Source organism: Parasteatoda tepidariorum, chromosome 3 (genome assembly GCF_982258835.1).
Source record: "Parasteatoda tepidariorum strain Cologne lab strain chromosome 3, Ptep-v5.0, whole genome shotgun sequence".
Lineage (NCBI taxonomy): Eukaryota > Metazoa > Arthropoda > Arachnida > Araneae > Theridiidae > Parasteatoda > Parasteatoda tepidariorum.
In genome coordinates, this window is record NC_141757.1 from 64,058,284 (window position 1) to 64,079,923 (window position 21,640).

Below are 21,640 nucleotides of genomic sequence, written 5' to 3' on the forward strand. Positions count from 1 at the left end.
TTAGATAAAATTGAAGAAAATCCAGGTTTGAGATTCATAGCTAAAATATGTTTAAATTCTTTATGGGGTAAGTTTGGTCAAAGAAATAACATGAAACAAACTGAATATGTGATGGAAATTGAAGATTTTTATAGAATTATTCTAAATGATACTATTAAAGATTTGAATATGAATTTTTTGAATGACGATTGTGTGGAAATGAGTTATAAAATGAAAGATATATTTGAAAAAAATAACTTCAATACTAATATATATATAGCTGCTTTTACAACTAGTTCTGCCAGAATTAGATTATATGAAATGTTAGATAAATTAGGAGATAAAGTACTTTATTATGATACAGATAGTATAGTATATATAGACGACGGAACCAATAAAATTGAAACAGGATGTATGTTAGGAGAATGGACTGATGAATTGGGAAATGATAAATATATTACATCTTGGATAGCTGGAGCCTCTAAAGATTATGGGTATAAATTAAATGATAAATCTGTACATGGAAAAGTAAAAGGATTTAAAATGTCTTATCAGAGTGAAACCATATTAGACTTTGATAATAGGACTAAAATAATAACAGGTGAAACAGATTGTTTGGATGTAGAAATCAATCAGTTTAAAATCGAAAAAGATAGGAATATTTCAAGTATTAAAACAAATAAACGTTATACCTTTGGATACGATAAACGTAGACTTTTAGATAATTATGATACTGTACCTTTTGGCTTTTAAAAAAATGTTTCTTAATAAATGGATAAGATTACAGTCATCCTAAACATTCAGGGATTTATTTTTCCCAGTCGTAAGATTGTAAGAGAGATAGGATGGGTTCATTTAAATTTACCAATCGGTGAATATATTGGCGTATTTACACCTAATTGTGAATTGAATGATCAAGAATTGAAGATTGTACGTAAATGTACTTCAGAAGTACACGGATTAAGATTTAATAGAAATAAGAATAGTTTATGGATAAATCATCAAGACGTAAAAGATTATATAAATAACCTATATCAACTATATGGTGGTACATTTGCTTATAAAGGAGGTATTTTAGAAAAAGAGATATTAGATGAATTGAATATACCATCTATTGACATTGATGTACCTAAATGTACTAAAATTTTAGGACCTGGATGTTCGTTATACAAGTGTATGTATTATAGAAATTATATTACAAAAAATGTTTCTAAATAAATGGAAGAATTTAATGACCTTAAACGATTTCCTGAAACATACAAATTAAATGAACTCGAGATAGGTAAATATAATTTAATATCATTGAGAAAAATAAATACAAAATACGGTGACTCTATTATAGCTAGATTAGAAGTAGACAATGATGAGAAAGATTTTTATCTCTCGAAATGTCATGGTGAATTATCTGATAAAGCTATAAGAAAAATTAATAGTGGAAAATATATTTTTGATTTTAAAGGTAAAAATAAATATTACGATTATGAATTGCATGTAAAATAAAAAACGATATTTTCAATAAGGTTTTAATAAAATAAAAATTATTAATATAAAAATAAGAATTTTTAAATATACTGATATTTCATATAAAAATGTAAAATATTGGTCTATTTTAAATTTTTTTAATATTAAAAATAGGAAATCAATAGTAGTATATGGAAAGGGCAAAAGTGTCCTCTAGCCCCCCCCCCATATACTACTTAAATAACATTTCCATCAATGTGTACGGGATAACTGAGGAGAATAAAATATATCCTCGATTGATTACGGAGGCAGAGCAAACTCGTCATGTCGACCTGATCTACCTCACCAATACTTCATTCTCTCACTATGCTTGGATTAAAGATCTGTCTCGGCTTCTCTCCAAGCAGTATTCGAAACACAATGGAAAGCAACTCATCTGCCGCCGCTGTTTACAATTTTTTCAAACAGAACCAGTGCTCCAGCGTCATAAACTCAGCTGCAGCCAGCACGAAGCTGTCCGCGTACAGATGCCCGAGGATAAATGGTTATCATTTAAAAATATCAAGCATACACATCCAGTCCCATTCGTCATCTATGCCGACTTCGAGTGTCTCACCAGGCCTTTAGACACCTGCCAACCCAACTCCAAAGGTTCTTACAGTGAGGCATATCAAAAACACGAGCCCATCAGCTTCTGCTACTACATAGCCTCGACGACGGGTCCATACAAGGAACCTTTTATCTATCGGGGTCCTAATGCCGAGAAAGTTTTTATGGAAAGAATGAAATTGGAGGCTGAAGATATTCACCGCATCTACAAGCATCCTCTACCTATGGACCCATTGACCGAAGAGCAACAGCGAGTTTTCGATACTGCTACAAATTGCTATATGTGTAAAGAAAAGTTCTCCACGAATAATTACAAGGTAAGTGTTTTTTTTTTTTATTTTTTACTCGCATTAATTCTTAAAATATTATATTAAATATTATCATAAATATATCATTATTTTTTAATATTTTCCTTACGAAAAATTTGATTAAAATAAAAGTTTAGAAGTTAAATCATTTGTTTTTAAATGTCTTACAAAAAATTTAATCTTTTTAGAAAAAAAAAATTATTAGTAGTATTAGAATATCTTAATATCAAAGAGTTATATTTACTGTATAAATCAATTATTTTTAAAAGTATATTTCCTTTTTTATACACTTTGTTCGAAAACATTTTTACTGAGTATTAAAATATCGTAACATGAGAGTGCTATATTTAGTTTTTAAAATATTATGTTAACTTAAAAATTATCTAATGAAGAAATTAACTTAGTATCAATACTAGAATTGTTTATTTAATTAAATAAAAATTCACAATTTTGAAGCATTTTTTTAAACATTTCAGTGATTTTTCCTGAATTGAGCTTCTAAGTTTCGATTACTCATTCTAAATATTTCATATCCTATTTACAATAAAAGTATAAATGTTTTTACTCTTAAACGTGGAGTTTAAAGACTAACAAAAATTAACATATAAATTTTAACTCATATGGGAAAAACCTTTTATTTAGTTATAAAACTGCTAGTTATTTCTTTTTCTAATGTTGTTTATTCTTTTTTTAGGTGAGAGACCATGACCATCAAACCAAACAACTTCGCGGTATATCCTGCAATACATGCAACTTGAAGGCAAGGACACCTAACTTCATCCCGGTGATTTTTCACAACTTGTCCGGGTACGACAGTCATCTCTTCATTAAGGAATTAGACGGAGACGATGGGGATATTACTGTCATACCAGAGAACACGGAGAAGTACATCTCCTTCTCAAAGCAAGTGGGAAACCGACTTAGTCTTCGATTTTTGGACTCTTTCCGATTCATGGCCAGCAGCCTGGACAAACTCGCCCAGAACTTATCGGAAGACCAGTTCAGACTCATCCGGAGATATTTTCAACCGTCTCAAGTGCCTCTACTACTGCGAAAGGGGGTGTACCCCTATGACTACATCAGCCATCCGGCTAAGTTCAATGAGACTTCATTACCTCCTCAAGATGCCTTTTATAATCGCCTGAATGAGATCGGCATCACTACAACTGACTACGAGCATGCTCAAAGAGTGTGGAATGCTTTTGAGCTGAACACTCTCGGAGAGTATGCTGACTTGTACGTTAAGTCAGATGTGTTGCTGCTTGCGGACATCTTTGAAAATTTCAGAGATGTCTGCATGAAGACTTATGGGCTGGACCCCGCTTGGTATTACACGGCACCAGGACTGTCATGGGACGCTATGCTGAAGAAGACTGAAGTCCAACTGGAGCTGTTAGTGGATTATGATATGCATCTGTTTGTGGAGAGTGGTATCCGTGGTGGGATCTCTCAGTGCTCTCACCGACACGCGAGAGCCAACAATCCTTATATGGGGGAGGATTACAATAAAGCTCTACCATCAAATTATCTCCTGTATCTAGACGCCAATAATTTGTATGGCTGGGCTCAATCTCAGTACCTTCCTCTTAAGGATTTTCAATGGATTGATCCTGCTACGGATGTGTTGGGGACTCCACTCGACAGCTCAGTTGGATACATCCTAGAAGTTGACTTAGCATATCCGACCTCCATCCATGATGCTCACGTGGATCTACCACTCGCGCCTGAGACTGCCATACCACCTGGTTGTAAAGAAAAGAGGCTCCTGACCACCTTGAACAACAAAGAGAGGTACGTGCTGTATTACCGGAATCTTCAACTCTATATCCAGCACGGTCTTAAACTCACCAGAGTTCACAGGATCCTCCAATTTACACAGTCTCCATGGTTAAAATCATACATCGATTTAAATACCACCCTCCGAACAGCTGCAACCAACGATTTCGAAAAGAATTTCTTCAAGTTGATGAACAACGCAGTGTTCGGAAAAACCATGGAGAACATCAGGCGTAGAGTGGATGTGAAACTTTGTGGAAATGCGAAAAAGGCGGAAAAACTCATCGCCCGATCAAACTTCCAGGATCGCACCATTTTTTCTGAAGATCTCGTAGCATTCCACATGAGGCGGACAACCCTAACCTTTAACAAGCCAATTGCCATCGGAATGGTTATACTCGATGTTTCCAAAACATTAATGTATGATTTCCACTTCTCCAAGATGTTACCAAGATATGGAGGACTTCTTAAACTTCTGTACACCGATACCGACAGCTTCATCTATAACATCACCACTCCAGATGTGTATGCGGACATGAGGGAAAACTTGGAGCTCTACGACACTTCAGACTATCCTACAAACAATGTCTACGGCTTCCCCTTGATAAACAAGAAGGTTCTTGGAAAGATGAAAGATGAAACCAAGGGGGAGATTATGACGGAATTTGTTGGCCTGAGGTCTAAAATGTATGCATATACAGTCGGTGCCCAGGTGACAAAGAAACTGAAAGGAGTTAAGAAGACAGCCATTGATCGGAAAATTGATTTCGAGGATTATAGGCAGTGTCTATTTGAACACCGGGAGCTCATAACTTCGATGAATCTCATACGTTCAAAGAGTCACGAAGTCTTCTCGATTACTTCCAATAAGTTGGCACTGTCTCCTCACGATCAGAAAAGACACGTCTTGGAAGACAGAATCAGCACCGTTCCATTTGGACATTATTCATTGCAGAATAGCTCATAATAAAAAATGGAATTAAAAAATAGAAATTAAAAAAAAAGATAAAATAAATGGAATAAGTAAGACCAGAAAAAACTATAAATAGCCTTGAAAAAATTATATAATTCATTCATCATGAACGTTTTGAAGTTGAAGCATCCCTTTACAGCCGTCCTGGCAGGTCCAACTGGTAGTGGCAAAAGCTATTTCATCAAGAAAGTGATTGAAAACAAAATGTTACAGCCTTTCCCAAAATCTATAGTGTGGTGTTATGGTATTTATCAAAAACTGTACGATGAGATGCCTAATGTTATTTTTTATGAAGGAATTCCATCTGATTTGAATCAATATTCAAATGCATTAATTGTGATTGATGATCTCATGAGTGAATTGGGAAATGATCCACAATTAACAAAACTATTTACAAAGTTTTCCCACCATAAATCTTTAAGTATCATCTTTGTGGTCCAGAACATTTTTCATAAAGGAAAGGAAATGAGAGAAATATCTCTAAATGCCCATTATCTTGTATTATTCAAGAATCGAAGAGACGAATCGCAAATTACACATTTAGGACGTCAATTGTACCCTCGAAAAGTTAAATTTTTTCAAGAATGCTATGCAGATGCCACATCGAAACCTTTTGGATATTTACTCATAGACTTGAAATGTGATACAGATGAATCCTTGCGCATGCGCTCTGGAATGTTTCCTGGAGATATTTATTATGTCTACCAGCCTCGTTAACTTCATTTCGACTGCGAATTCTTAGCCAATAAGATGTCTGCCGTGGTAATTGATTTTGAAGGTTTTCCACTCCCATCAGGAAGCTACATCATCAAAGAACTCGCATTTCAAGCCGTAGAAGGTAGTTCTATCTCGGGACTATGCACCTTCCAACCACCGTACCCTTTCGAAGAACTATCAGCTCGTCAGAAAATGCAATATTCTTGGATAACAAGACATATTCATCGAATCGACTGGAATCAAGGACTGGAGCCTTACACCAAACTTCGTACCATTCTAACATTTTTGTTTGATATGTTTTCACACATCTATGTAAAAGGACTAGAGAAAAAAAAGTTTTTGGAATTTCTATCTGGAAGAGTGTGTTACGATTTAGAAGATCTTGGCTGCCCTAAAATAGATGATTTAATGCCATCCATTTCTTCCTGCCCAGCACATTCACCTGACTTTAAACATTGTGCCGTCGTCAAAGCAAAAACATTTGCTCGTTTTCTCAAAGAAGAGTTATAAAAAGCTTCCACATCTGAGAAAAGAAATCATTTGAAATCGAGATGTCTGCGTGTGATGTACGAACTTTAGAGCTCATAAAACTGATCTCGAAATCTAAACATTGCAAATCACTTATAAAAAAGTGTTCAAAGCGTGAGATTAAAACCCTGTGCGAGTGTGTTTTGAATGCTCTTTGTGGTAATATACCACTTACAAAAACTCAAAAAAGTCGTTTATCTCCTCACAAAGAAAGTTTAAGAAAACTTGCGGACAAGAAAACACCATTATACAAGAAGAAAAAAATTCTTATTCAAAAAGGAGAGGGATTCCTATCCATTTTACTGCCTGCAGCTATTTCTGTCATCAGTTCTTTAATTCATGGAGTATAGTAAGAAATTTGTGCTAGTTCCGGAAGATAGAATACAAGTAGCAGAACATCTATCTGAACTGGATCAACTAATGAAAAATATTCTTCAGAATAAAAAGTTATCAGATGAAGAAAAAGTGACTTTGTATTTACAAGTGTTGCAAAAATATACACATTTTTCAATTCAGAAGCCTAATATAGAAGAATTTGAGTCACGTCAAACAGAAATTCCAACAACAGAACCAGCGAAAGAAGAACCCATACAAATAAAAAATGAAACAGAAGATCTGGGAGAAAGAATCCTTAGTGTAGTTCCAGCTCGATGGCAGGATAAAGCAACAGAAATGTTAAAGTTTTTGAAAGATCAAAAATCTCTCCTTTGGAATAATAAAGGTGAAATCATTTATAAAGATGTAACTGTTCCTGGAAGTAACATTGTAAATCTCCTCAATGACTTTTTAAGAAATCGGAAATCAGCCCCAGAAGGAAGACATGTATTTTTAAGTGCTTTGAGTGATGTTAAATTACCAAAACATTTGGATGTAAATAAAAAATTGTATAAAGAAAATAAAATTGTAAAAAAACGTGTAATGTATGCTCGCAGAAATGCATGGTTAAAACTTTGAAATAAATGCTATTTTATGTATTCAAATTTTCTTCTTTATTGATACTTTTTTCTTTCAGGTGTAAATATTTTAACTTACTAAAATTTACGGAAAAAGTTAAAAATAATAAATGTTTTTTTTTTTTTTTTAAAGTAATAAATGTTTGGAAGAAAAAAAAGTGTTAGAAATTTTTTTTTCTCTAATGCATTAAAAAATTTGGAAAAGAAACGAAAAAGTTTTTTCTTGCGTAGAAAAATAATTTTTCGCCAATAAAAAAAAAATTGTTTTAAAATAAACTTTACAAAATATTTTTATTCTAGAGTGAAAAAATTTTAAAAATAAAATTTGGAAAAATAATTTTTCTTAAGTAGAAAAATTTTTAGAAAAGTAATTTCTAAAAACAAAAAAAAAAATTGGAAAAAAAATTTTAAAAAGAAAATTTCCGAAAAAAAATTATGTAAAAAAAAAAAATATAAAATTAAATTTATAAAAAAAAATTGTGCAGAAACATTTTAAAAATAAAAACTTCGTTAAAGTTTTCTCATTTAAATAAAATTCCGAAATATAAAATTTTCTAGAAATTTTCATAAAAGAAACAAGAAAGACACAAATTATTTAGTTTAATTTCTTTTTATTTTTTAAAAACAAATCTTAAACCATATCGTTTCTTTACAAATTGAAACATCAGAAAATCATTGATATACAATCGATTTAAAATATAATACATAGAATAATCTTGACATCGCTTGAATAAAAAGTAAATACAATATTGTCCGCATACATTGGACGTAGGTGATTGAAAAACTTTGGAATTCCATTGTACATTTGAATAGGAAGAGGTATTCATATTATAAAATTCGGGAGGTCTTCCATAGGAGTCATAAAATTCTAATTCCTTTTTATCATTCACGAATAATGCAAGCCAGTGAGATCCTGGTCGGGATGAGTCATCTGCATTCATGATAGCACATGTATTTTCTTGTAGATTAGGAATCGTATCTCTTAAAAATACTCCTTGAAAGTAAGGTGATGTTATCTTCTCTCGAGATAAAATGTGAAATAATTGTAATCCATCCATTCTTTAATTTCCGAAATCGTACAAAATATTTCTTGACTTGTTAATTTCTATTAAATTTTCAAATTCGGCAAAAATGATTACACACACAGTCTGCTCTAATGATTTGCTGAATTTCAGTTCTAATCGTAAGTTGCTGTGTTTGATTAGATTTAAATGCTCTCCAGAACATAAATCGGGGGAGAGATCAAATCCAAATAAAGTATTTCCTTTCACGTATTCTTCTCTCGAAATAAATATTCCTTTATCTTGGCCCATTCGTTCCGTACCCACAAATAGAGTTTGATAGGCACGAATGTATTGATTTTTTGCAAAATCTAGTTCCAATGGATTATGAGGTACAGGTTGTCCATCTACATACACTCCAATAAAATTTAAATCAAAGTGTTTAAAATCATAGGGAGATTTCGAAAATGTTCCATGAAAAGCTTCATTATCTACACAACCTATTATAACTTTTTTCGGCATAGAACCTGAAAATACGTTATCTTGGATAAAAGACATACTTCCCTTAGGAATCGAATACACTTTGCATTGCACTCGATTAATGGGGTATTTTGCACTTGTTTTCTCGAGTGCTTTAGCATGACCAAGTATCACTCCTGGATTCACACGAACTTTTCGGATAAACAAAGACACATGATCTAATACTACTTTAAATCCGTCAGATCCTTGTAAGCAAAATTCTGGCTTACTTCGTATCAATTTTATTTTTACATCCACCAAATTGAGTAACAGACGTTCTTGGTGAAATAAATCGGAATGTATACATCCAATCATATCCACAGTAGCACTTTCTTTGATAAAAGCAGTTCTTTTCTTTAAGCCATCATCAGAATCTTTGTAAAATAATTCAGCTGTTAATTGAGAAGTTTTGCTATCGTATCCATGGTTGAGGAGAGTTTCTATGTAGGCTCGATAAGGATAAGTATTACTTGAATTGGATACAATACGATCATTCAGTGAAATATCAACTTGAGAAAATAACGAATGAAGAAATAAATTCACAGGTCCAATAGTATCATCTTTAGTGATGAGAGTATTATCACTTTTTACAATTTTCGCTTTCACATACAATTGAGTTTGGCTGAGATCTATGTAATCTTCAGCACTTCCTGAAACGTGAAACTCTACAGGTGCATTATCAAACACATTAGAAAGAGGATGAAACTGTATCCACTGACCATCTTGAATAACAGTTTGAGTACTAGGTAAGTTAAACAACTCCAATTCAGATTTCACACATTCGGGAGAATCTTTCAATAAAAATGCCATTATGGATCAAAAATATCACGTCCACTCACTTTGCGAGCTTTTGATGAAATGATTCTTTTCTGCTTCTTACGCTTCCTTTTATACTGTCCTTTTCCCACCATCGATTGTACTTTATCAATAGCTTTTCGAGCTAAATTTTTTCCACTCTCTTTCGCTCTTGTTTTTACAGCTTCTTCCAAATTTTCGCCAGATAATACATCAGATGCAACACGGGTTCCAGTTTTTAAAACTTCTTTTCCAATAGTTTTACCGCCTTTTACTAAAAAGGGTAGTGCTGCTCTAAATAATCGACGAAATATACCGCCAAGTCCATAGCCTTTTTGGAAATTAATACCTTTATAATAGGACAAACCCGAGCCAATTTGACTCGCATAATGTTCTTCAAATTTTTTAGCGCAACAAACGTACGGTACACTCATCTTGACGTCTTCTCTTCAAATGAATGTTTGAAAAACGCATCGTACTATTTATAGTATTTGCTTCATGCGGAAATGTAAAACTATGATCACTTTACCACTTTCAAAAGGTACGAAATCACCTGAATTCAATCTGAGCTCCATTTGAATAGTTTGAAAGGAGCTCCTCATCAAAGGTAAGTATTGAGGTCTATCATAATACTGACTGATTGTTTCACCATCATGTCCTTTTATTCGAACCATCCGCAGTAAAGGTGCTTGTGTATCTCCGACAATTTGGGGTGAAATAAGATCTGTGTACACATAGAAAACTGAAAAATTAGACCACGCGTCAGCCACAAATTCGCTTTTCTGGTTACCCGAAATCACTGCATCGCGTCGAAATCCTAACAATTCACCTAGCTTTTCTAAATAAAGACTGCAACCTTGAACGACGTTAATTTTTACTCGTTTCGTAGCTTTATTGTAACTTATTGTAAACCGGCTAGGATTTTTAGGTAAAGCAAGTTGTATAGCTGATACAATATCGAACATTGATTCATAACACCCCACATCAATTGTTTGCTTAACAGTCGATACGATATTACCATTACTTATCTTGTATTGAAAATAATTGTTACTTTCATTTACGTTCAGCCAAGAATGGGGATAGATGATTTCAGATAGGCCTACTTCCCATTCACCGTTTAGATTAACTGGTATCGGTAACTGCGTCTTAAAATGAGAGATTTTGTTGTTAGGAAAAAACTGCATGGAGCTATCAGAAGGTAACGTCACGTAGAAAGACATTTTCGAGAATGAGCCTTCAGAGGTTAAGTTTCACTATTTATACTTTTTGAATATCACTCACCCAGGCATTGAACTTTTCAGGATAGCCTAAAAATTTCACGAAATATTCGGTGCTTCTTCCCTTCCTTCTCTTTTTGATCACTTTTTCTACCGGATAGAAGCCAGAGTCTACTACCTTTTGCAATTCTTCTTTATAAAAAGTACCTTTGATCTCTTCACCTTGTAAGTCTTTTAATCTATAAACAACAGGAATTCGTGGAATAATTTCATGAATAGTGAATATTTCCCGACTCCAGTTGTGTTCGTATCCTTTTTCAAAATGACCTTTCAGTCTGCTGATTCGTACTGTATCTCCTACTTTAAAAACAGGTGGATTGCGTTTTAATGTCTTCAAATCTCCATACAAATTTTCCAAGACCTCACTGGTATTGCTTTTATTAACGGAAGCTGGTTCCATTTTAATACTGCTATGTCGAGTGTGATTGTAACTCCATATTAATTGATCAATCACATCGATGTAATTCTTAGTATTGAATTCTGTGAAATATTTCCACATTTTTGTTTTCAATGTTCAATTAAATCTTTCCACAATACTTGATTTCGTAGAATTATTTGTTGTAAAAAATTTAATCTGCATGCTTTTCAAATAATGTTGAACTGTTTTATTTTTGAACTCTGTTCCATCATCCGATTGAAGTAATTCAGGCTTTCGTTCCTTAAAAATAGATTCTAAGGCTACTTTTACATTTTTTCCCGTTTTATCTTTTAGCGGTATGGCCCAAGCATACTTTGCGAAAACGTCAATGCACGTTAATAAGTATTTATACCCTTTATTGAATTTAGAAAGAGATTGCATGTCGACTAAATCGACTTGAAATTGCCTGTTCATATCACTCATCAAAACACGATTCCGTTGAAATTTGCGTCTAACAGGTTTATGCAGTGTATAAGAATCTTTAAAAGAGAGCCACTTCTTAACGGTATTTGCATTCTCTTTTCCTTTGAGCGCACGATGTATTGCATCCGCACCCCCAAAACTAGCTGGATGTTTGGGATCTTTATAAAAGGATTCCATGTTAACAGTATGAAATGCAAAGTATAAATGAAGAATATGATTAGGGTTGGTTCTATTTATAGTTTGTGAAAAGTAATGCATGAATCACAGAGATATAAAGGAAAATAATAACATATTAATCTGTACTAGTACCAAAATCATTTCGTGCGGTTTGAAGTATTTCAACAAGATCAATTGATTCTAGGAAATGAGCAGTTACAAAGTTTAATAAATTATTTTGTGTGACAGGATGAAGCGTTGTTTTTAACAGTATTAAAAACAATTTTAACAATGTCATTGTAAACGAAACATTTCAATGTACTTCGCCTTTCTAGACCGTCCAGGAGTAATGCATGCCTTATCTTGCAGACGCGTACTTCATATTCATGTTAAATCCTGATTGTATGACATCATCCTGTTTTGATTGAATCGAAGAAATGACATCACTCCACCCTACATGTCTTATCTTGCAAAATTGCTTTCAAGTTTTATCTTGCAAGATTCCTTTCATGTTTCATCTTACAGACTGATTATTACCTGATTCATGTTCAATCCTGATAGTATGACATCGGGTTTCATTTTATGTCATTTTTCAAATATCACTCATATTAGAAAAAAAAAATATTAACTCAGAAAACAGTAATTAAAAAATAAAGATTAAAAACAATAATTAAAAAAAATTAATTAAAAAATAAAGATTAAAAAAAATAATTACAAAAATAAACACCATCAACTATAGTAGCTGTCACATTTGATGGATCACCCCAACCCCCTTCAAGAGTACACCCGCGGGATCCCCTCGGATCCCCCGGATCCCGGTCGCCGTACCCTTATGAAAAAATCGAGGTATAAATGAGGTATAAACGAGGTATATTTTAAAGGTATAAAGGAGGTTGTTGTTTAAATACGTCGTAAAGGTTGAAAAGGGTGCAAATGAATACCTCAAAATCAACCTCAAATATACCTTAAATATACCTCCAGAGGTATATATGTTTCAGCCTGAAGTATATTTTTTTACACTTGTGGAAGTATTTATTCAACAACCTAAGGTGTGTCATTTTACACTTCAGGTTATTATAAATCAACCTCAGGTGTATTTTGTTCGACTTCAGGTAATTATTTTTCAACCTCAGGTATCTAATTTTATGCTTGTAGAGGTAGATATTTTTCAACCTATGGTGTGTCATTTTACACTTCAGCTTATTACAAATCTACCTCAGGTGTATTTTGTTCGACATCAGGTAATTGTTTTTCAACCTCAAGTATATAATTTTATGCTTGTAGAGGTAAATATTTATCAACCTGTGGTGTGTCGTTTTACACTTCTGGTTGTTATAAATCAACCTCAAATGTATTTTGTTCTACCTCAGGTAATTATTCTTCAACCTCAGGTATATAATTTTATGCTTGTAGAGGTATATATTTTTCAACCTAAGGTGGGCCATTTCACACTTCTGGTTGTTATAAATCAACCTGAAGTGTATTTTCAACAATTGGAAAGGTTATTTTTAATTAGCGCCATGTGTTCCACGTTCTACCTTAAGTTATTATTTCGTAACTTCAAGTATATATTTTTGTATTTTTAGAAGTATTAATTTATCAACCAAAGATGGTTTTTTTAGCACTTACGAAGGTGAGGTGTTATACGGACCACCTAGTTTATTAATTTTTAGACTCACTATATAAAAAATATAATATATATATATATAAAGATATTATTTATATTATATGAAGAATAATGTACATTACATTTTTTTTCACTAGTAGAGATCATTTATCAACCTGAAATTTTTAATATTAAACCTTCGGCAGTAATTGCTTCTTTTGTTAAGCTATAAAAGAAAGTTTCAAATGCATAATTCTTCTATAATTTTAATAGATTGATTTAAATCATCTTAAAATAACACTTATCCAAATTCTACAGTTAGTAAAAATTATTTATGGGAACTCATACTCGTATTTTTAGAAGATAGTTGTCTAAGTGAATTTTTGAATTGACTTGAATTTTTAAAGCTATACAACTACAAATTTAAATAATTAGTCAGCTGAAATTCAAAGTACTTTTATTTAAAACTAAAATTTCACTTTTTTTACAAACCAACAAAATTATTTTAAATACTGTTTCCGTCTACATGTTGAAACTTGTAATTATTGGAACCTAAAAGGAAAAAAAATATAAATTAGTAAGAAAGTCATATTTACAATAATAGTGGAAGGTCTTAAAATATTAGAAAGTATTTTTTTTATCATTTAAAGTAACTGGATGAAATTAATTTTCCTTTTCAGATAAATATCTTCTGCCATTTCTGATCAATCCTCGTAGCTAAAAAGCATGACATGTATCACAGCCACAAAATAAAATACACTGAAGACAGTATTACCGTTAACAACATTTACAGAAATTCAAATATACAGGGTGTTTATAAAGTCTCGGACCCATTTTGATGTTTAATAACTCATAAAATAATAAAGATAGATTAAAATTAATAACATAAATGGTTAGATAGACTCAAAAACTTTCATGAACCTTGTCAATGAACTTCCACGTGTGCCCCCTTCGTCGCACGGAGAATATCAAGTCGATAGTCAATTTCACGCCAGGTAGCGGCAAGCATGTCCGCATCCACAGAGGCTATTGCGGTTGTAATTCTGGCTTTTAGGCCATCAATGTTCGACACGATCCTCCTGTAAACATTGTCCTTTATAAATCCCCAAAGAAAAAAGTTCAGCGGCGTTATATCAGGTGATCTGGATGGCCAAGGAATTGGACCTCTTCGCCCAATCCATCTTCCTGTAAAATGGTCATTCAAAGAACTACGAACGATGATACCCCAATGATGATGATGAGGTGGTGCACCATCTTGTTGCAAAAAGACATGTGGCTGAAGCTCTTCTTGTTGTGGATATACAAATGTTTCCAACATGTCTAAGTATACGACAGATGAGACCGTCTTTTCTGTAAAAAAGAAAGCTACCTGGAGTAAAAATTGACTATCGACTTGATATTCTCCGTGCGACGAAGGAGGCAAACGTGGAAGTTCATTGACAAGGGTCATGAAACTTTTTGAGTCTGTCTAAGCAATTATGTTATTAATTTTTATCTATCTTTATTATTTAATGAGTTATTAAACATCAAAATGGGTCCGGGACTTTATAAACACCCTGTATAATTCCAATCTTATTATGCAATCTCAACACTTTTTATTTTTCTATACATCTGTAACATTATGGTACTTGTAGGTTTAATAATTAGATTTTCTTTTTTCTTTTCCTTTTAAAAATCTTTAAACTCAATAAACCTAGTCTATATTTTTAAACTTTTTGGCAGACTTCATGAAACTAATAGCTTTTTTTTAAATTTTTGACGTTAATTCTGAAAAGGACCTACGTTCTTGTCAATCGCATCATAGTTTCTTAAGAAATAGTTTTTTTAATATTTTTTAATCTATGTAATCAAGAATCAACAATCGTTTAATAAATTGAAATTTTAAAGTTATGTACCAATTTTTATTCTCTTTTTACACTCAATCGAATAGAACAAATTACAAGCTGATAAGGAGCATTTATTTTAAAGTTGTGAGTAATTTTATGTGAGGAAAATGTCTAAGAGAAAATGATTTGAAATAATACTTTTAAAAAAAGTTGAGTATAATATCTCCTATATAACTTATATTACCGAGCAGAATAAAACTAATAGTTGGTTGTTACAAACACTTGTTTAAATATAAATACACATCCCATAGGATGAAATTCAAAACAATGCATATTACTTTCAACCATAAATGTTTTTATTTGCAATTGATTTTATTAAATTCAGGATCAAAATTGCATACTATACTGACTTATTTCTAAAAAATTTAAGATTTCCGAAATTCGCACATTTTTGAAGTAGTGAACCATAAACAGCTGCATGAAAATGCTCATAACCTTGAAACAAATTGCCAAATCGAATATCGAATATCTGGCAAACTATTGTTATCAACAATTACATAAATTCTGTAGTTTATTATGGGAGATTACTTCTTCTTTTTGGTATGAATTCAGAATTATTTCCTAGGGGAAGGCTGAGCAGCTTGCTAGTCTCTTCTTCTGCGTCGCTGCGCATGTGCTATTTACAACCTAGGTCATCTCAGCATATCAGGGAACTGTGGATAAGCTCTGTATATATATATATATATATATATATATATATATATAAATAAACTTTGTATATATATAGACAATATAAACTTTGCAACAAATATCCAAACTATAAGCATACAGCTATAGTAGAATTTCAAAGCAAAATTGCTATTTTAAAAATCTTTCAATTTTCAATGACTTATTCATAAGAAAAATTATGAAATTTTTTTTTCAATTAATCAGCGTGCATACTGCTACTTTAAAACATATACATTTAAGCAAAATAAAAAGAATAGTTCTATTTGAATAAATTACAAACAATAAAATATACTGTGCATAACCTGCTGTAACGATTCACCAGTAACGTTACCCTAAACAGCGACGAAAAATATTTCGGTTATTCTCTCTTATTGCTAAGCCTACAACGATAGTCTCTAAGAACTCATACTTAAATTGCTTAAGATCAGGAAGCGTGGTTAAAACAAAAATAATAAAATTTAAGTTTGAAAATTGAAACACATTTGATTAAAAGTGATCAAACTAAATTAATAAATGTCAAGCACACTTACCGAATTTCAAATAGACTTTCGATTGTCAACACACACGCCATTTACCGGTTCGCATGGAACTCTGGGAAGTGAGCTAGTTAATATGAAATGTACTTTAAACAACCTTAAAACAAGCTTAGGTATAAATAAAATGACTTCATACACCTCAATAAATACCTCACTCTCTTTAGTTGAAATAAAGTATATTTTTTTATACCTCATAAATACCTCACTATCGTTAGTAGAAAGAGGGTATATTTTTTTATGCCTCGCAAATACCTCACTCTCGTTAGTTGAAATAAGGTTGATTTTTTATACCTCATAAATACCTCTTTTGTTACAAGTGTAAAAAAAACAACCTTGTATACCTTAAAAATCCCCTTATCAGTCTGGATGATTTGAAGTTAATTTAAAACAACCTCAAAATAAGCTTAGGTATAAATAAAATGACTTTATATACCTCAATAAATACCTCACTCTCGTTAGTTGAAATAAGGTAAAAAATTTTATACCTCAAAAATACCTCTTTTGTTACAAGTGTAAGAAAATAAACCTGGTATACCTTAAAAATCACCTTATCAGTCTGGATGATTTGAAGTGAATTTTAAACAACCTCAAAACAAGCTGAAGTATATGTAAATCAACCTCGTACGCCTTTACAAGGTATAATTTTTATTGCTGTTTTCTCTGCAACCTTAAATATACCTCAAATATACCTCAAAACAACCTTAATACCTCAAAAATACCTCAAATCAACCTTAAATATACCTTAAATTTTCGTAAGGGTACTCTCTTTATCCAACTACTGATAGCGCTTTATCGCTGAATAAAGAATTAAGTTCATCGAAGCACTCTTGCCTTGACAATCCACGTCGAAAGTTATGAAAAATAATAGCACGAAAATGTTCACGATTCAATTCCATTTTTTGAAATAGAAGAACATTTAATTTACTGTCAACAACACAAATGAAACTGTAATGGTAAATCGTCTGCTGAATTTATGTTTAAAAACATCAAACTTTCCATTAAAATCGTCTGCGGTCGCCTAGCAACACTTACTGTTGCCAAGGCCAGAAATATAAATAGCAACCCTCGTAATAGCTGCATGTGTTTCGACACTTATTTCTGGTTTTTGACCCACATTTCTGTAATAAATTGTATTAAAAAAATTAACTTTGGCTCTTAATATGTTCTAGTTATTCTGGTAAATTAAGGCTATTATATCAATATTTTAAATGTGTTATGTACATGATCTTAACTTTGACTCTTGGAATTTTTTTAGGTTGACTCCATAATGTACAAAATCTATCTATATTATATAAAACGCTAATACGTAGGTATCAATAAAACCGAAGATATTCCTTTTGTCGCGTTGGCAACAGTTTTCATTTTTAATTGATAGGCTTCGGCTCGCAAGAGCACGTAGTGAGCATCATATGGCTAATCTATATTATATAAAACGCTAATACGTTTTAATTGATAGGCTTCGGCGCGCAAGAGCACGTAGTGAGCATATCATATGTCTAATCGGGTGAATTCTCACCGAATTATCAAAAAAATTCTCCCAAATATATCATTATCGAAGCCGATGCATTACATCCGGCGTTCAGTACTATTTCTTATTGTTTTACAACACATGGTTTTAGCCCTCTGGTGGGAAAGACTTTAAAACAAAACTTACAAAAGTTACTTTTCTCAACAACTGAAATTTAGAATAGTGTGATTAAGAAAAATATGTGAACTGTTTGCAATTTCAAATTAATATTGAAATGCACAGGTTTAGAATTTTCTACAGTTAAAGTTTCCGGAACTTCAGTGTTCAAAAAAGTATACAAAAGCTAGACGTTAAGAACGTATCCAATGCGCGAGCAAAGCGAGCATCGGATTGCGAAGCAATCCGAAATGAACTGCGAAAGCAGTTCCGGGGGTTGGCGAGCACCAGTGAGCAGGGGGCGAAGCCTCCTAGTATTAAAATAAAATGTTTCACCGCGGACCACAAATCCCAATCATTCAAAAGGAACAAAATTAGCTGAGTTATGAGTACTAAATACATATCATAAATAGGGGAGAGGGGGGCACATGTGAACAAATTTTTTTATTTCTTCATTTTTCAAAAAATATCATCAATTTCTCACAGTAAAGAAGTCCATATGTTTGAATAGTCTTTTCTTTGTCTTATGGAATTTTTTGAGATTTTTCAATAAAATATTTCTTTACTTCATGATATTTTAGAAAAATGACTTCAATTGTTCACATGTGCCCCAACTGGGGGCACAAGTGAACATGCCTGGAGCACATATGAACAAGATTAAAAACGCAAAGAAATTATCATATTTCAAAGAAAAATTTATTTAATATTACAGATATAGATACGCATTATACTGAAGGAGTTGTAGCTTACTATATGAATTTAAATTGTACAATAGTACTGTCAATAAGAAAATAATTTTTCAGCTGTACAATAATTTTTCCGCTGTTGGGTTTTTTGCAACTTCATGTTCCTCAGAAGTTGTAATGGGCCTTTTTCTTTCTTCTCTAATACTCTTTCATGCTTTTTTTCTTCATTTTTTCTATCTTTTCATTTGTAGCTTTTGCAATTCTATCTTTCTCAGGTGTATCAGTTAATATGCGTGATGCGCGATCAACGATTTAATAAAAAAAAATTTAAAGAAAAAATCAATAAATTAATTATGGAAAATTAAATAATAATAATTTTAAATGCATACATATTTTTTAAACTTATAATATCATGAGGATAATAATCGTAATACTATGTAGGGGCACGTGTGAACTGTTCACATCTGCCCCAGATGTTTTGTTCACAAGTGCCCCATCATCCTTCTTAAACCTAACTTGAAAAATAAAGAATTTTTAATTGTGTAAAAAATAATAATAATTGTCATAAACTTACCTGAATGTTCATATAATGGTCTGCAATAGTTAATTTTAGTTTATTAGTTGATTTATACTATGCTTTCACTTGAAGAAGCGAGTGGTTATAATATATACAACACCAGCTAATACAAAGAAATTGTCAGAATAGAGCAACAAAATGTCTCATTGTTCTGAAAGTTTTGCAGAGAGGTAGGACTAGTACTACCATCAATTGAAAATTTTTCAAGATTTTTTTTTTCAAATCATATTGGTGAAACATACCATGTTCACATGTGCCACCTGTTCACATGTGCCCCCCTCTCCCCTACATATATTTGGATAAGGCTGACATAGAGTTTAAAATAACTTGTCTCTAGTTACATTAAAAATAGTCAGGTGCAACCATCTTCTCGTAAAATAAGAAATAATAGAAATCCAGGCACACGAGATTGTTATATTTAAACCTCTTTTAGTGCCTTACTTTTGAACGCTCTATCCCGGAAATATCATGGACAAGAGAAGTAAGAGACGAAGGATCATCCTGCAATTTTGACGGAGGAGAGTGGGAATTGTTAAAGAGCTTCGGGTCTATGGTTAGAATCCAGTGGTTGTTCTGCGTGATCTTATCTGAACTCTTAATAATTAAATTAGCTACCGAAAGAACACAACATAGTTCGATTTTTCAACCTCTTCCCTCACGTAGAATAAAACGACTTCTGGAGCTCTAAGCTTTGGCTTCAAAACCATGTAGTCCTCTTTCAGATCATGCTCTTCCAACGCTATGCTGAGGGTATCAATATCTCTTTCAAGGCAGTTTCTTACTGTTGACTGCAAAATCTTAATTCCAGTTCAATGTTTGGAGGTATTTATTTTTGTAGTGATATCGGCAATAGTTTGGTTTGGTGCCTTACATTCCTCTTTAGGGTAAAATGGTATTGATTTGTCTTCGGTGTTTCGAGAAAAAACAAAGGAGGAGAATCATGAAAGGAGTGTTCCCGATTTTGGATGATGGACTTATTGCTGTAACGTTTATTTTCGTAATTTTCTTCCATTCTGTTTCTAGCTGATGTTAAAGTCTTGGTTTATCTGAGTATTATGCCTATCAGCTACTTCACCCTTCCGTTAATGCTCTTTCCGTTTGCTTAGCTCGTTTGTTTTCAAGAATTCGCTGCATGCTCAAGAAATGAGCACCTGGGGAGACAAAAAGTCAGATAACTAAATACACACTTGGCTTCCAAGGAAAACTTTTCTTATTTTTCATCATTGTCTTCAGAAAAGGTTGTCATTATTTATAAACCCAACTTCTGAAAAAGAAAAAAAAAACACAAGACGATTCACGCATGGAATATATAAAAAATAAAATAGTATCTCGGATTTCGCACTGGAGATAGACTCTGGGCCTTGTTTTCCATGAGTATTGAAAATCGAAATACTTCAGAAGCTCTTAACTCCAAGGAACGTAATTGTACTCAATACATAAAACAATAACAACCAAAATATTTTTTTCTCGTCTGCTACCAGGTATTTATGGAAGTAAAAAAAGGAATATATATATATATATATATATATATATATATATATATATATAGTAGAAAATAATATTTCGTTTAATTGATCAGTTATTAAACAATCAAGTACGTACGTTCTAACTATAAAATCATGATGTTTTAAAACTTAACTAACAGTGAATATGGAAAAATAAAATAAAAATGTTTCCATTGGTTTTGGAGTGGATCAAATAGCAATAGTATTTGGATTCTGTACTATATCATAACAAAACCTTAACTGTATCATAACTTCCTAATTATGTACTTTATTATAACTGTTCTATATTAAAATTGTTCTATATAAGTACCGACAAAATCCATACTGTGGTATAAAGTATTCAGTGCCCAGCGATCACTTCAACTTAGATAAGTTAAAAGCGAAATGATAAAAGAAATTGCATGTTATTTTTCATTAAATGTTCTTCTTAAATTCTGTTCAAATCATTTATTGCTTGTTGTCACCTTTGTGGAATATAAATATGAACTATTTAAATGTGGCGGAATATTACTCATCGCATTTTATAAAAGGTTCGTTTGCTGTGAATATAACATTTCTTTTATAGTTATTAAATTCAATTTTTCTCGAATTTTAAATTTAAGACTAATTAAGTTTATTTAAAGTATTATTTGATACAGAAATTCTTCTTTTAATCAAG

At 32.2% G+C, this 21,640-nt stretch overlaps 3 protein-coding genes across 3 annotated transcripts; 1 reads left to right on the forward strand and 2 right to left on the reverse strand.

Moving 5' to 3' along the window:
* Positions 1-1,303: 1,303 nt before the first annotated feature.
* LOC147813877 (uncharacterized) lies at positions 1,304-5,100 on the forward strand. Its single transcript, XM_087160133.1, has 2 exons — positions 1,304-2,366; positions 3,052-5,100. Exons 1-2 carry the CDS (start codon positions 1,632-1,634, stop codon positions 5,098-5,100), a joined length of 2,784 nt encoding a protein of 927 aa, XP_087016259.1. The 5' UTR covers positions 1,304-1,631.
* Positions 5,101-8,190: 3,090 nt separating this feature from the next.
* Positions 8,191-9,634, reverse strand: LOC147813878 (uncharacterized protein F54H12.2-like). The gene is made up of 2 exons (XM_087160134.1): positions 8,450-9,634; positions 8,191-8,235 (listed from the first exon to the last, which is right to left on the reverse strand). The coding sequence occupies exons 1-2, from the start codon at positions 9,632-9,634 to the stop codon at positions 8,191-8,193; spliced, it is 1,230 nt and encodes a 409-aa protein (XP_087016260.1).
* A 1,242-nt stretch (positions 9,635-10,876) lies between these two features.
* LOC147813879 (uncharacterized) lies at positions 10,877-11,395 on the reverse strand. The gene has a single exon (XM_087160135.1). It carries the CDS (start codon positions 11,393-11,395, stop codon positions 10,877-10,879), a length of 519 nt encoding a protein of 172 aa, XP_087016261.1.
* Positions 11,396-21,640: the final 10,245 nt, after the last annotated feature.

Excerpts from the sequence above, each read along its gene's own strand:
- LOC147813879 (XM_087160135.1), bottom strand. The coding sequence starts at position 11,395 with ATGTGGAAATATTTCACAGAATTCAATACTAAGAATTACATCGATGTG.
- LOC147813878 (XM_087160134.1), bottom strand. The coding sequence starts at position 9,634 with ATGGCATTTTTATTGAAAGATTCTCCCGAATGTGTGAAATCTGAATTG. Across the intron at positions 8,236-8,449 it reads GCAAATCATTAGAGCAGACT|ATGACTCATCCCGACCAGGA; the intron begins GTGTGTGTAATC and ends TCATGAATGCAG.
- LOC147813877 (XM_087160133.1), top strand. The coding sequence starts at position 1,632 with ATGGAAAGGGCAAAAGTGTCCTCTAGCCCCCCCCCCATATACTACTTA. Across the intron at positions 2,367-3,051 it reads TCTCCACGAATAATTACAAG|GTGAGAGACCATGACCATCA; the intron begins GTAAGTGTTTTT and ends TTCTTTTTTTAG.